Genomic DNA, 15,427 nt, shown 5'->3' on the forward strand with positions numbered 1-15,427 from the left:
GAAATTATGAAAATAATTGATGTGTGACAATCCGAACCCCGAAAATGGATAATTACGAGTCGGAAACATTAAGATTTACATCTTTTTATCAAAGAACTCATGAAAATAATACATATTTTTCATGACGATTTTGCATTATTCGTCACAAAAATAGTAGAATTTTTAATTTTTTGTCACAGAAAAATTGAATGATTTAGTATTTTTCGTCACTAAAAATTTTACGATTTTGCATATTTCAAAATTTAGCCAAAATTGATGCGGCATACCATTCCCACCATGGTGGGAACGGATGCGGCATCCGTTCCCGCCATGGTGGGAATGGGTATGCCGCATCCGTTCCCATGTGGGAACGGATGCGGCATACCCATTCCCACCATGGTGGGAACGTTCCCACCATGACGGGAATGGTATGCCGCACCCGTTTAGGTTAAATTTTGAATTTTCTCTCAAATTTTTTTTCCCCAATTTTGACAAAAAAAATTATACCAAGGGCAAAATGGTCAAATGGATGCGGTGATAAGGAATTTGGATGCGGTATATAATAATACCCTTTAATAATTCTGAATAATTCCAAAAATTAGTTTAAAATCAATTTCTCATTTTTCATAAATTATTTTATCTCTGTAAATAAGCAGTTTTGATTGTTGAATATTGTAACCATCAAAATACTTTCGAAATCAATAATCCTCCATTTTTTTTATGAGGATATGGTAGCCAAAACAACAATTACCAAAAAACTGGAAAAAAACTCAATTGAGGTGAGGATATGGAATTAGGCAGTTTTTGTGAGCTATCTATCACCATTGAATCAGAAGCACTCCTTTTATGAGTAATTAAGGGGAGGAGGAGGGCACACCATAACACAACCTCTCATCCAACACCCATATTATATAATCAAAAGCATTTTTGTCTTCTGCTCCTTAGTCCAAGCTTGATCCTTCCAGGCTGCTTGTGCTTGTGCTTGTCGAGACCCAATCATTATCATCCTCCACATCCAGCAATGCAAGATTCAGATGAGACTCTAGGTTACAAGCTTCATCATCTTCCACATTGTTAATTTGCAGTTTTGCCCATTTTCTCACTTCTGAATCTCCTTCAAGGAGTTTCACAACCTTCAATCATCAACAAACCAACCCCCCATTAACATTTGTTTCACCATACCAAAAATAAACAACATCTGCCAAAACATACAAGCCTCATTTCAGGCCTGGCTCGTGGAGAACGTTTTACACACAGTGTTGCAGCTAACACCATACTTTCCAACTGCTCCCCATCATACTCCTCACCCAAGCTTGGGTCTAGCAACTGACAAACCTTTCCATCATCTAAAATGGGCTTCGCCTGGACCAAGTTAAATCATTTACTTTTACAGATCAAATGCTAAGATAATCAAATTCATTATATAGTACTAACCCACATAACTAGGCTTTCTTGCCCTTTTGGCAGATCATTGCTTATAGGCTTTCTTCCTGAAAGAAGCTCAAGAAGAACAACACCAAATGCATACACATCGATCTTCTCATTTACTTTCCCATACATGAAGTATTCAGGAGCTAAGTATCTGTAAGCAAATAAATCAGACAATACAATTCAATACTGGTTACTGTTTAAGTGAAACTCAACTAGTTACATACCCAAAAGTTCCGGCAACATCACTGCAGATAATGTGAGATGAAGAGGTTGATGCCCATTTAGCAAGTCCAAAATCAGAAAGCTAATGAAAGTAATAAAAGCTTCAGCATTTAACCAGAATTGAGTAGTTTAACCATCAGAAGCAAACATCACCTGTGGCTCAAAATCATCGGATAACAATATGTTTGATGATTTAACATCCCTGTGGATCACAGGCTGAGCAGTGCCACGGTGAAGATAATCCAAGGCCTCAGCTACTCCTACAGCAACCTTGTATCTCTCACTCCAACCAAATGCAAGAGGATCTTTTCTATTATTATCTGAAAAAGGAAAGCAAATGTAATAGGTTGTCATAAAATTTAGTCTTAAGTTACTGTTAATCAAAAAATACCATGAAGATTCTCTTCAAGGCTTCCTCTTGATAAGAAATCATAAACCAAAAGAAGATTGTTGTCCTCAAAACCGAATCCCAACAGAGAAATAATGTTTTTATGATTTAAGGTGGTAATAATCTCAATTTCTAAAACAAATTCCTTCAATACATCTTCAGATGGCTTTAAGATCTTCACTGCAAGTTCTTTCCCACCAGGAAGACAGCCTTTGTAAACCAGGCTACTCCCACCTTTCCCAACCAAATTTTCTGAAATAAATAAATAAAAGTTTAAGCGAACCACAAGAAAGAAAGCAAATCAAATTAAATATTTGAGGAAGGAAAATAAACCAGAAGAGAAATTAGATGTGGCTGAAAGAAGTTGTTGGTAATTGAACAATCTGCAGGTTGCAGAGTATTTCTGATGAAGACCCTCAAGTTCCTGTGGTACAGGAGAAGGTGAAAGTGGCAATGTTTGAGTACCATCTAAACTGGACTCATTTTCACTCATATTAGGAAGGCATAAAGAAAGTTGCCTGGTAGGCAACCTCATTGCCCACTGAACCACCGACATTTGCCTACTATCTGATGTTTGCCGGCCAAGTAGCGGCCAACCAGGCTTCAATTCCAAGGCTAAAGCATTTTCATCAGCAGATTGGGTACCACAAATTGAGCAATTCTGTTTCATGGCTTTTACCAAAAACTGCTCTTCATTCTTTAAGGTCTCAAACTCCTCTTTATAATTTTTACCCAACGATATTGATCTCTGAATTGCATTAAGAAGACCCTTGTGCCGATTATCTTCAGTTCCTGCAGCCATAAATTCAGCAAATTTAATTGTGGTTCCAAGGAACAATTAAAAAGAACATGTGTAATTTTACCCTCTTTTTGAAACACAACTTTCCCATTATTTACAGCAAGAACTGAACAATCTTTTGGCAGGTTTTTGGCACAGTATTTAGCGACAGATGTGCGGTGGCTGGTGGCTGCGCCGACTATAATTATAGCTGCTGAGTAAGATTTTGCTTCCCTAAGTAAAACTTTTGGAATCGATGAACCTCTGCATATTTTAAGCTTGAGATCCACCTGGTCAAATAAAAGTTAGTTGATACATTGATTTATTTTTCAGCTAGGAAAGAAAAAAAGAAAAGAAAAAAAATGGCAACCTGTTTTAAGTTGCAGAAACCTTGATAAACAGCAAGAAGAGAGTCAAAAGTTTTGACAAGAGAGAGAAGTGAAGAATTTCCATGAGAAGCTACAATAGAAGAAATCCATTTAAAATAGAAAAAGGGAAAAGGGAAAAGAATGATGAAGAGTGTTGAGGGACCGTACCATTATCAGGGAGAACATGAAGTGCAATAACAGTATCAGAAGGGTGAGCCACTTTGACCATAGCCCAAGTCAAGAGTTGCCTACTATGAGAGTCAAGGTTGACACCCACTATCACCGTCCGGCCAGCGGAGGCATCTAGTTGTGGAAGCTGCACCATTTTTTTTATCTGAAGAATTGAGATTTGGTCTGAGATTGAACAACATGTTGTTGGTTTAGTATTTAAATACAGAGGAAGAGGTTGTTTGCTTTTCAACCAGAATAGAAAGGGAAAGAGGGATGTTACAGTGCTGCCGTCTCTATTATAACCCACTTTTGTCATCTTCGTTCGTTATTAAACTCCAAATAATAATTTGACTTTCTAATTATGTTTATACAAGGTTTGCTGATTTCTCATGATGCAAGAAACATGGGATGATATTTTTGAATGAATTCCAACCGACACTAACAAGTTGGTCGAAATGCCCAGACACCGAAAACATGAGCTTCAGTAGCTTAAATTGGCATACTACTACTCCATTGGAATTTTATGTTGCTAAAACCCACGTCCCAATGATTTAGAAAAATTACCCAGTTTAATCACATCCTTCTTCACAAGCTTTTCTTTTTTGGTGTTTGGTTGCTGTTTCTTAACCTCGTATTTGTCTTTTCACTTTTGAAAATGAGAGTTCTAGGTGTTTGGTTAGACATATCTTGTTTGCTTTTGTAGCTGAAAAGTAGTTTTTTAATCCGTACTTTTTGGAAAAGCACCCTTTTCAAACAGCAAACAAGAAACAGTTAACCGTATCAGGAAACAACAAACAACAAGTAAAACAAACGGATCCTTAGTTTGTCCACAATGGTAGCAAAAATGAATTCATTTTGCTCCATCTTAAATAGCTCCGATTCTTCATCCAACTAGGACATTTATCTTCATATCCTTCATTTTTGTATGCCTCCGTAAGTTGTTTCGAGTTTGTACCATATCTCATTGCCATTATCACAACTTGAAATGTGATTATATTCATTAGAATCAAGAGCACAATGAATCATATTTATACAAACATGATAGATGACACAATACCTCCTCCTCCTGACTATGATGATTTTATTCTCCCGAAACAACAAGATCATCAAATCGTGTCTTGGATTTTTGAATCCATTTCTGAATTGATATTACCATAATTAGTTGACTCGTCCACAACCTTACAAGCATAGAAAAAGTTGCAGGGTCTAAACCTCAAGTCCATTTTCTACTTAATCAATTACTTACGATTCAACACAAATCTGATTTAGTTTCTGTCTAGATGCAAAAAAAAAACAAAAAGTCAATTTTTATTTCTATCAATTTACTGCTTTACACCATCATTAATTGTGTATTAACTGGTATGGAACCATCTTAGTATCCGCCTGTTCAATATTTGGAACCCGTTAAAAACCCATAACCTACGATCCATTATTTGGGTTGTTTCCAAATGAAGAAATTCAATTAACTTGAGATGCCAAAATATAAACTTAGTTTACATTTGCGCAATATGCTTCGAGTTATAATTTTTCTTGTGTGGTCATAGACGGGGGCGAGCTAGTTGAGGATGATCATCAAGCTTGGATTATGGATACAAAGCCACGCATCACATAACAACGAACTTGGAAAATCTTGCTCTTCATTTTGAATATCAGGATCCTGTAGAAGTCATTACTGATAATAAGTCTAAACTTTCTATTCATTCAATTAGACTTTACAATTTCCTCTTAAGTAAAACATTAGATTTTAAAGATGTTCTTTGTGTTCCATCTGTCGCACAAAATTTAGTTTCCATTCATCTCTTATTGCTTCTAACAATATTTCTTTTGAAATTTCTACCAATTCATTTATTGTTGAGGATTTAGCACCGAAGCAAATACTCCTCAAGGGGCAGAGTAAGGGAAGGCTTTACTCTCTTCTAGTTTTGTCTTCAATTATAGTAAATTTCATCAATGGTGTACAACATTTGCCTTATTTCATACTTTGGTGTATAACCTTCAATCTGTCTCACTAATATGTATGAACTTATATGTGACCTCCCACTTTGGTACACAGCAGGTAAAAATATCGAAACAGAATATCTCCTGCAATTTATTTCCCATGAAATAAAGAAAAAGAAATAGTAACAACGTGTTTTCTTCAAAGATTACAAAAATAAAAATCCTTATAAAAATGATTCTCTAGTTAATATAACAACGTGTTTTCTTCCCCTCTTTTAACCCCAGGGCCGGTCCTGAGGGCTTGCAGGAAGTGCGACTGTATAGGGTCTCCAAATGTTAGGGGCACAATATAACAAAAGGCAGTAATAAAAATAATAATAAAAAATTATTAAAAGATTCACAAGATACACAATTATCAGAGAAATCTTTTAGAATCAATTATTTTATTTATTTAGTAGATCAAGCAATTGGATCATTAGAAAGAAGGTTTGATCAGTTCACTGCATACGAAAAGAATTTTGGATTTCTTTTTTCTTATGAAAAGTTAAATTCAATGGATGAAAGTAATTTGAAAATATCATGTGATAATTGAACATGTTTTAAAATACAAAGATTCTTGTGATATTGATAGTCAGGATATATTTCAAGAGTTAAAAAATTTACGTACTATTTTACCAAAAGAGATAAAAAAAAATGCTTTTGACATATTGAGTTATTTGAAACGGTTTAATTGTTTTCCAAATGTATTTATTGCTTATAGGATATTATTAAAGATACCTGTTACTGTTGCATCTGCAGAAATTAGTTTTTCAAAATTAAAGTTATTTAAATCATATTTACGATCAACCATGTCACAAGAAAGATTAAATGGATTAGCATTATTATTTCAAAAAAAAAAGGATTAGCATTATTATCCATTGAATATGAGTTGCTTGAAGATGTTCATTATGAGATTTTAATTTGTAATTTTGTTTCAAAAAATCCAAGAAGAACTATTTTTACTTGATTTTTTTATTTAATTTTAATTTTTTTGAACTTTATTAGCTAGGTACTTTTTTTATTTTTGCAAATGGCACTCCAAATCTCAGGACCGACCCTGTTTAACCCTTAACCAATGTGATTTTATCAAGCCTAAAATTCACTCATTTCCTTGGAAAAATAAAGAGATTCAGAAAACCTGAAAACGAAGAAGAAGATAGAAACTCAAAGGACGTAAAGCAGACATCGATAGAACAGATAAGAGTGAAAATGAAAAAAGACAGTTTTGTACAGAGCGCAAATGGAGTTGAGCAGTTTTGTACAGATGTATTTGAAAATGAAAAAAGGCGTGACAATTCACCAGATTCAAATTGTGAAAATAGGTATGATGCCTTTGAATCTGAGTTTTGTTTTAATTTTGTGTTTTTGATTTGGGTTGTTTTGGTTTGATTTTGAGAGAGAAACATCTTTAAATTCACCATATTTAACAGATTTGCTTTGATTTTGGTTTTTAGAGAGAAGTGTTAGAGAGAGAAATGGAAAGGGAGAGAGAGAGGTTGCAAAGAAGTGGATAAAGTTATTTTAGTAATTGTATAAGAAGCAGGTCCCACTTTTTAAATGGGTTGATGAAAAATGTTGAGATGACCCGTTGACCTATCATTTTTACATGTTGTATACCAAAGTGGGAGGTCATCTATAGCTTTGTACGTATTAGTGAGATAAATTCAAGGTTATAGACCAAAGTGTGAAATAGGGCAAAGATTGTACAACATTGATGAAATTTACCCTTCAAATAAATTTGGCTGCTTTAACCACTTGGCACACTCGTTTAGGTCATGCAAGTGTTCATGCAGTTACCTTTATGAAGTACGTTGCATAATGATATAGGCCTGAAGTCCATCATACATCTAGGCTGGTTCTTCTCAGGAATGAGTACACACATAGACTCATGGAGCCATACATCTCGATCGGAAAAGGATCAATAGAAAAAGAAAGAATCGGAATTGATCGCTATATTTCTCGAAACAATTCATATCATTCAGCATTGGAGGGAGGCACCTAGAAAAAAACTACCAAATCCATACAAGGAGAGGCCAAAAGGTCTAATAAAATACAGGATTCATCCCATTCGGCCTTGGTGCTTTATCTGGATGAATGCTAAAGACTCATTCCTTCACCTCCTCCTTTGTTATCTCGCATTATAAATCAAAATTTTGATCATTAGCAACAACTGGGTGAATATTGTCTAACACTTCTACAAAGAATTTTTTGCTGATTGAAAAAGCTCTTGAAAATAATTAATCATAACATCACATATCCTATCTCCTAACCTTGCTAGACTCCATCCGCATCCTTCAGCTGATCAATTTTATTTCGTTTCCTTCTTCAAGTGGCTAAGGAATGAAAGTGCTCTGTATTTGCATCTTCAGCTTTGAGCCAATGAGCTTTGGCTCTTTGCTTCCAAAATACCTATAGACTACGCAAAGTTTCAAAATAAATGTATTGTGCCCTTGTAAATGCCTCCACCCCAGCTTCATTTATTCTTTTCCACAAATATGTGAGATCCCTCTTTGTAATTGAGAGGTTTTATTTCAATTTGCCAATATAACCATCTCTCAAGAGAGCAAAGCCTGACCACACTCAAATTTTTTATCCTGTATATATTGGGATTTAGTGTCCTATAGACAATTGTGGTAGGATATAATCGTTTGTTTTATAAGATATAGTAAATTCAACTATATAAAGACATTAATCTTTTATAAGAACTAGTTAAGTTAAATAAAAGAAATCCGCAAGTTTATTTAAGTGATCATAAAGTGTTCATACAAGCATGAAGTAAGACTAAACTTTATAATAAACCAATAAACTTAAAACAACCTCAATTCAAGTAATATGTTTATGGGATTAACATATTGATGTTGAGACTTGCACTTAACAGTGTTTTCTGTTGTGAACAGACATGGATCCGGTGAAGGGGTTCATTAGGATTGGGGACCCGACTTGAGATAACAGGATGGATGGATTTATCCGAATGTCACATGTTCATCTCAAATGGTATTAGTAGGTATAAGTAATCCTCATACTCAAAATAAACATTGATTAATGATTCTGAATTATGGAATATGGTGCTTAGACTCTCTGTTCAAGCACGATCCACTACAAAAGGGACTCTAGGGTGTGTGAGGCATGCGTTGGGTATCGCATGAAGTAATTACAGGATAATTAATGTTAGATTGAGTATTTGTCACTCCTTATATATAGGAGATATATCCATGGCCTCTTGTGGAGAATTAACTGGAAATCCTTGCAAGGTGATATGATTAAGAGTAGAAATGGAAATTTCATTTAACCTGTCTATTCAGAGTTAATTCTACCTGGACAAGTAAAACAGATGTCTCAATATATGTAACTTGATATATTCCATAGTTTCAGATTCGTCTAAGGATATAGCTGATGAAGGATCGAATTATACTGCACCTAATACGGAAAGGTAAACATCAGTATCAACCTAGCTTCTTATCACTCTAGGGGAATATTTACGGTTCTGCTAGTAATAGTCCTCGAATTCATTCTGTTATATATTAACTTGAAATTAATCAGGTTGAATTAATTCCAATAAATATATACGAGTAGCAGCGGTAAGAACCCAATGGGTCGCACATGAGACTTGGAACCGGAGGACGAAATTGTAATTTGAAGGGGTATATACATATGGGCCGAAATTGTAATTAATAGGGATAGAATAATTTAATTAATAATTGTAATTGGATTATGATTATAAATTAAATTATATGATTATGTGATCATGTTAATTAGGAGTTTTAATGTGATTATATCTCTAATTAATTATCCATAACATAAATTAATATCTAATTGCATTAGGATCATTATCTAATTATATTAAGATATGATTTAAGATAATGATGGATATTTAATTAATTATCTAATTAGTAATCGTATTTTGAATTGGATTCTAAATTAATTAATTAACTAATACAACTAGGGTGTGAATTTGAGAAGGCTATAAATAACCCCTCTACCCTATGTATTTCGGCCAAAAAGCATATATTGGAGGCCAGTGGTGGATGTAGGGGGGTCAAAGGGGGCATTTGCCCCCCTCCCTCCCCCCCCCCCCCCCCCCCCCATACCTAAAAAAACAAAAACAAAAAAATAATCCAAATAGAAGGGTTAATATGCAAAAATACCCCTATCGTTTTGGGTCAGGAGCAATTTTACCTCTAACGTCTAAAATGATGCAATTTTATCCCTAATGTTGGAAGCCAAAAGCAGTTTTACCCCTAACGTTGATAAATCGGGTCAATTTGAGAAATAATTCATCAAATTGTCTTCTCGGTCATGAATCTTGTCATCTACACTTCATACATGCGATATTTTATCAGTAACAAATCACAGACATATGTTGGGATGTGAAAAAAATAAGAAAAAAATATTAAAAATATACTGTCTTTTGTACGAATTAGACAAAAAAATTCAAAAAATTCAAAAAAATCTCCGAATTTATAAATATTAATCTTCAATTTTATTATTAAATTACAAAAAACATTATATCTTTTTTTAGAACAAATTGATATCCAATTGGTGTAAAATAAAGAAAAAAAATGATTGTATGTTATAATAGTGTCTGAAATTGATCCAATTTATCAACGTTGGGGGTAAAATTGCACCATTTTAGACGTCAGGTGTAAAATTGCTCCTGACACAACGTTAGGGGTATTTGTACTCTTGGCTACAAACATTAGTCTAAAAAAAATTACATAGAGTTTTGCCCCCCCCCCCCCCTTCAAATCCTGGATCCGCCATTGTTGGAGGCTATAAATTCTTCTGACTTCATCCCGACTAAATTACTCTTTCGTTTACTCTCTCTTTGATCTCGTGTCGATTCCTTTAGAGGCAGTCAATTTAGATTGATATTCACTGGTTGATTACTAAACGTTTTCTTTTCTATTGATTTCATTATTCGTGAAATACGGTTAAGAAGTTGTGGGCACTTCGTTTGCAGCGGTAGATTGATCTTCATAAAAAGGTACACTTATTTAATCCTACTTTGTATAAAATAACGATTAATAGATCTTGGGAAAGGAAAATAGATAAAAAAAAAATTATATTTCAAATGCGCCTAGGTTTGTCTATTTTCCTTCATTGGTATCAGAGCGAGTGTTAATCAGTTATTTCATATATGAATTAATTAAAGTTAGAATGAGGTTTGATAGTTTAATTGTTAGGTTGATTCAATTAATCTAAAATAAAAGTATATTTGATTATTTAATAACTAAACTGATTCTGGAAATTTTAATTAAAATAAAAACTAATATATATATATATATATATATATATATATTCTGACAATAAACAAATTAGGGCTGTCGTTGCAAGACGGCAGCCCCGAGTTGCATGAGCTTCTACCGCAAGGCAGCAGCTATGTGGAACTGGCAGCAGCTAATGGTGCTGCCATGGCTGTTGCTGCCGAACGGCAGTAGAGACGGCCCAACCCCAGTTCGTTTATATTTAAAAATAGTTTTTAAATTAAAATAGAATATATTTTTTTTCTAGAATAAATCTCGTTTAAAAACGTTTTGTATTTAAATTGTTTTGCTAAAAGTTTAAAATTTCTAATTCAATAGTATTTTATATGATTAAATTAAAAAGGTTAAATGATTTTAGTAAAATAAGTTAAATATGTAATTTTTGTATAGATTATGTTTTATATCTAATTAATCTTAAATTTGATAAAAGGGTTAATTAAAATAAAACATAATGGATGCAAAATTAATTAAAAGGTCTGAATTGAAAATTAAAATTAACTTAAGGGTTAATTTGATTAACTAAAATATTACATAAACCGTTTATGTAATCAATCAATTAAATTTATTTAATTGAGTTTGGCATGTTTGGCGTTATGGACATTATTAGACCCATCTATAATTGTTATTTAGTCTTTTGATATTTTTTGGAAAATAGGGCTTGCGTATCATGTCTTATCTACTCTCTATTGTATTTCTCTTCTCACCTAAATCCTTTCAAATTAGTTGAAGTATTCTAAAGTGGTATAGAAATTAAATATTGTTGTAAATCAAAGCGCCAAGGAAAAGACAGACGACCTGAAGGATAAATATGTAATAGTTAGTATTTACCCTAGGGTGACCTTTTATTCCGTTGCTGGCTCAGCAGAATAAATTTAGATAATATGTCCATAACCGCCAATGTTGAATGTATGCTAAAGCAAATCAAGACTCAATTAGATTATTAGACTTAAAATAAAAATCTCTCACTAAACAAAATTTAAGTCAATAAATAAGTTATAAATCGGTTGTCTCCCTAATATTATAATTCAGCCGACAGTATCAGGGGGTCTTTGGGTTGTTGAGTCACTCAAACTCGAGGCCTTATGGATAACACATGAATTATTGAAAATTTGTTTTTCACGAATATATAAGCTTAATGACTTAAACTAGTCTAAAATAATTGGATGAGTCACTCATGTTATTCGAAACTAGTAGGCAATATGGTTGAGATTAATATTAAAACATATTAGTTACTAATGTGGTTAGTAACCCAACAACTTAGGAATCACGTAAATGATATGACAATTAGATGATTGATTACATGAATCTAACTATCGAATTAAGCTAGCTTGTTGAGTCACTCAAGGTGAAACTTCACTAGATAGGATCCTAGCCCACTAAAGAGTTTGTGAAATTCTTCGAGTTAATATAGAGGGTTATTAATTTTGGTAAAATAGTGGGAGCAATTTAAACAACTAAAGTCATGTGTCTAAATTGTATACTTAAAACAAATGAATAACATCTGTCACTCTTTCTCACTCTCAAGTTATAAATAAATTACTCGTAATCATGTCTAAAACGGATTTGCGTAATATCATTACCGATAACAAACTGAATGGTTCAAACTTCATCGAATGGTTTCACAACCTCAAAATTGTTTTGAAGTTCGAAAAGATAGAGTATGTATTAGATACACTGATACCCACTGTTGCAGCTGATGATGCTCCAATAGAAGAGATTGATGTTTACCAGAAGCATCGGTCTGATGATGATCATGCGGGATGCATCATACTTGCGGGTATGACACCAGAGCTATAAAGGCAACATGAGAATATGGATGCCTATTCGATGCTTGCACACTTGAAGGAGCTATTTGAGAAGCAGACTCGATGCGGACGCTATGAGATAGCGAAGTTGTTGTTTCGCTCCAAGATACAAGAGGGCTCTTCTATCGTGACAAACACCAGAGCTACAAAGGCAACATGAGAATATGGATGCCTATTCGATGATTGCACACTTGAAGGAGCTGTTTGAGAAGTAGACTTGATGCGAATGCTATGAGATAGCGAAGTTCTTATTTCGCTCCAAGATACAAGAGGGCTCTTCTATTGTGACACATTGTGTCAAGATGATTGGTTTCATTACCAAGCTTTCTAACATTGGATTTGTGATGGATCATGAATTAAGTGTTGACTTAGTTCTACAATTCCTCCTAGAAAGTTATTCACAGTTCATCATGAACTATCAGATGAATGACTTGCAGACCTCTGTATAAGAGCTCATGAATATGCTCAAGTCTATTGAGCCCAATATGAAGAAAGACAGGGTAATACCCGCACTTGTTATTGAGGGATCTAACAAGAGGAAAGGGAAGTTTCCCACCTCTAATAGTTCCAAGAAAAACAAGGGCTCGAAACCAATGCAAGCCAAAGGTAAGCAAGCAAAGAATCCCAAAGAGGAATGTCGCTTCTGTGGTAAAGACGGGCATTGGAAGAGGAACTGCAAGGAGTACATAGCTTCTCTCAAGAAGGGAAAAATGGTGCTCCAACTTCTGGTATGTACTTAATTGAAATCAATTTAATTTCACAATCTGAGTTTTGGGTATTAGATACCGGATGTGGATCTCATATTTGTACAAATATGCAGGAACTAAGACAGACTATGGACTTGAAGAAAGGAGACATAAACTTGCGGGTTGGAAACGGAGCAAGGGTTGATGCACTCGCAATTGGAGATTATATCTTAGCTTTACCATCGGGACTTGTAATAGAATTGAGGAACTATTTATATGTTTGTGAGATGCCTCGTAACATTATTTTTGTTAGTTGTTTTGTGGATGATGGTTTTGTTGTTTCAATTAAGAGCTCAAGTTGTGATTTTTATAAAAAAAATGGGATTTTTTTTCGGTATGTTTATTGTTCACTAATAGTATTCTATTTAATTCCCTAAAACTAAAATGTTTAAATTCCGTAAATATCACCAATTCAATTCAATTCCATTCACCAATTCAATTCAATTCAATTCACCAATTCAATCAATCAAAATCCCTAAAACTAAAATGCCTAAAATCCCTAAATATCACCAATTAAATTCAATTCACCAATTCAATTTAATCGAAATCCTTAAACTAAAATCCGTAAATATCACCAATTCAATTCGTCAATCGAATCCAATTCAATTCACCAATTCAATTTAATCAAAATTCCTAAAACTAAAATCCCTAAATATCATCAATTCAATTCACAAATTCAATTTAATCAAAATCCCTAAAACTAAAATCCTTAAATATCACCAATTCAATTTAATTCACCAATTGAATCCAATTCAATTCACCAATTCAATTTAATCAAAATCCCTAAAATCCTTAAATAATTAAAAACCCTAAATTAAAGATTTACCTCTCTGTCTATCTCCTCTTAAGAAGCGGTGACGACAACGTCTCCTCTCATCATCAGTCTAATTCTAGGCGATGTCTCTTCCTCCCATCGTCAGCGTCGGTGTTGCAGCGATCATCATTCTTCCTTCTTTTCACGATTTGGAGAGCCTCAAAACGAAGGAGAAGACTGCGCTTAAAAAAGCAGCAATTATCTTTTTACTATAGTAAGGGCATAAATGTCCTTTCTAATGTTTTAATTAGACTTAAATGAAACGACGTCATTTTGGAAAGTAAAAAACGACACCGTTTCATTCATCTCTAACCTAATACAAACGCAAGACAACAACAAGACAAAGATGGGGGCTAAGCCCCCATCTGTCTTCCTCCTTCCATAATGGTTGGGGGCTCCCAGCCATGGCGTTTTCATTCTTAACTAGGGAGGAGCACCCTAATATGGGGTTTCCCAAGTAGTCTGAGGGTTGGCCGACCCTCCCAGCCCCCTGGTTTCGCCCCTGTCTAGGCCATATAAACAAGAGACACATGCTTAAGTTACATCAAGATGGACTTATAGATTGATAGCTCCCTAATTTATAGAGTTTTTAGGAGTAATTTAGATTGTTTTAGTTTAGTCTTTAGTTAATTTAGATGTTAATTTGATAGTTTTTAGTTAAATTTAGTATTTTCCACTTCTTATGGCATTATCAGTGTTTTTAGGGATATTCGGGGACTTTTCGAGCATTTTCGAACCAGACCAGGGACTATTTGAGCGTTTCTGGACTATCCAGGGGCCATTGGAGCACTTATGGACTCATCAGGGACCTTTGGAGCAACTTCTGGACTCATCAGGGACTAAACGGGAGAAAAACCAAATAATCTGCCCCTTTAGAAACCCGTCTCGGCGAGACATCATCTATCTCGCCGAGACAGGACCGCATCTCGCCAAGACGTCCACTGTCTCAGCGAGACGAGGCGCTGAGATGCACGAATCCTGCCCTAGAATCCACTAAAATACATTAGAATTGCCTATTTTACCCTTGTTGCATTAGGGTTTCTCCCTAACTCTACAAATAGGGAGATACCTCTTGTGTTTTGGGAGAGCCGTCACAATGTAGATCATTATTATTTTTAGCTCAGTTTTTTAGAATAGATTTTCAGCTTTATTTCTTTCAGAATTGTTTTTCCCTTTTTAAATTAGCTTTGTTTTTATTTCTTTTGAAGAACAATACAGGTTGAATTTTGTGTTTTTATTAAACTTGAAATGATTACGCAACCTGGGTATAGCCCTTTTTGAAATTTAGCCTATTTATTTGTTTAGCCAAAATCCCTTAACAAATCCACTAGATAAGCCCATTTGAGGCTACATTACCCTTTTCTTTGATCAGCCCTGCTACAAACCTTAGCCTTCTTAAATATCCTTTCTCACCCAAGTTTATTGACTCGAATTAGTTTTGATAAATCCTTAGACACACCTATGCTTCAAATTTCCACTAGCAA

The 15,427-nt window shown here is 34.3% G+C and overlaps 1 protein-coding gene across 2 annotated transcripts; it reads right to left on the bottom strand.

Annotated features, from left to right (window-relative positions):
- Positions 1–617: 617 nt before the first annotated feature.
- LOC136234685 (protein kinase STUNTED) lies at positions 618–3,551 on the bottom strand. Of its 2 annotated transcripts, none has more exons than XM_066024159.1 (10): positions 3,335–3,551; positions 3,169–3,188; positions 2,884–3,088; positions 2,354–2,812; positions 2,024–2,272; positions 1,786–1,952; positions 1,635–1,714; positions 1,414–1,561; positions 1,192–1,341; positions 618–1,112 (listed from the first exon to the last, which is right to left on the bottom strand). In XM_066024159.1, exons 1-10 carry the CDS (start codon positions 3,489–3,491, stop codon positions 921–923), a joined length of 1,827 nt encoding a protein of 608 aa, XP_065880231.1. In that variant the 5' UTR covers positions 3,492–3,551; the 3' UTR covers positions 618–920. The 2 variants fall into 2 exon arrangements, with proteins under 2 accessions (XP_065880231.1, XP_065880230.1); XM_066024158.1 differs by having other exon boundaries at positions 619–1,112; positions 3,169–3,257.
- Positions 3,552–15,427: the final 11,876 nt, after the last annotated feature.

Source organism: Euphorbia lathyris, chromosome 7, assembly GCF_963576675.1.
Source record: "Euphorbia lathyris chromosome 7, ddEupLath1.1, whole genome shotgun sequence".
Classification (NCBI taxonomy): domain Eukaryota; kingdom Viridiplantae; phylum Streptophyta; class Magnoliopsida; order Malpighiales; family Euphorbiaceae; genus Euphorbia; species Euphorbia lathyris.

Excerpts from the sequence above, each read along its gene's own strand:
- LOC136234685 (XM_066024158.1), bottom strand. The coding sequence starts at position 3,491 with ATGGTGCAGCTTCCACAACTAGATGCCTCCGCTGGCCGGACGGTGATA. Across the intron at positions 2,273-2,353 it reads CACATCTAATTTCTCTTCTG|AAAATTTGGTTGGGAAAGGT; the intron begins GTTTATTTTCCT and ends TATTTATTTCAG. Across the intron at positions 1,562-1,634 it reads GATGTTGCCGGAACTTTTGG|ATACTTAGCTCCTGAATACT; the intron begins GTATGTAACTAG and ends ATTTGCTTACAG.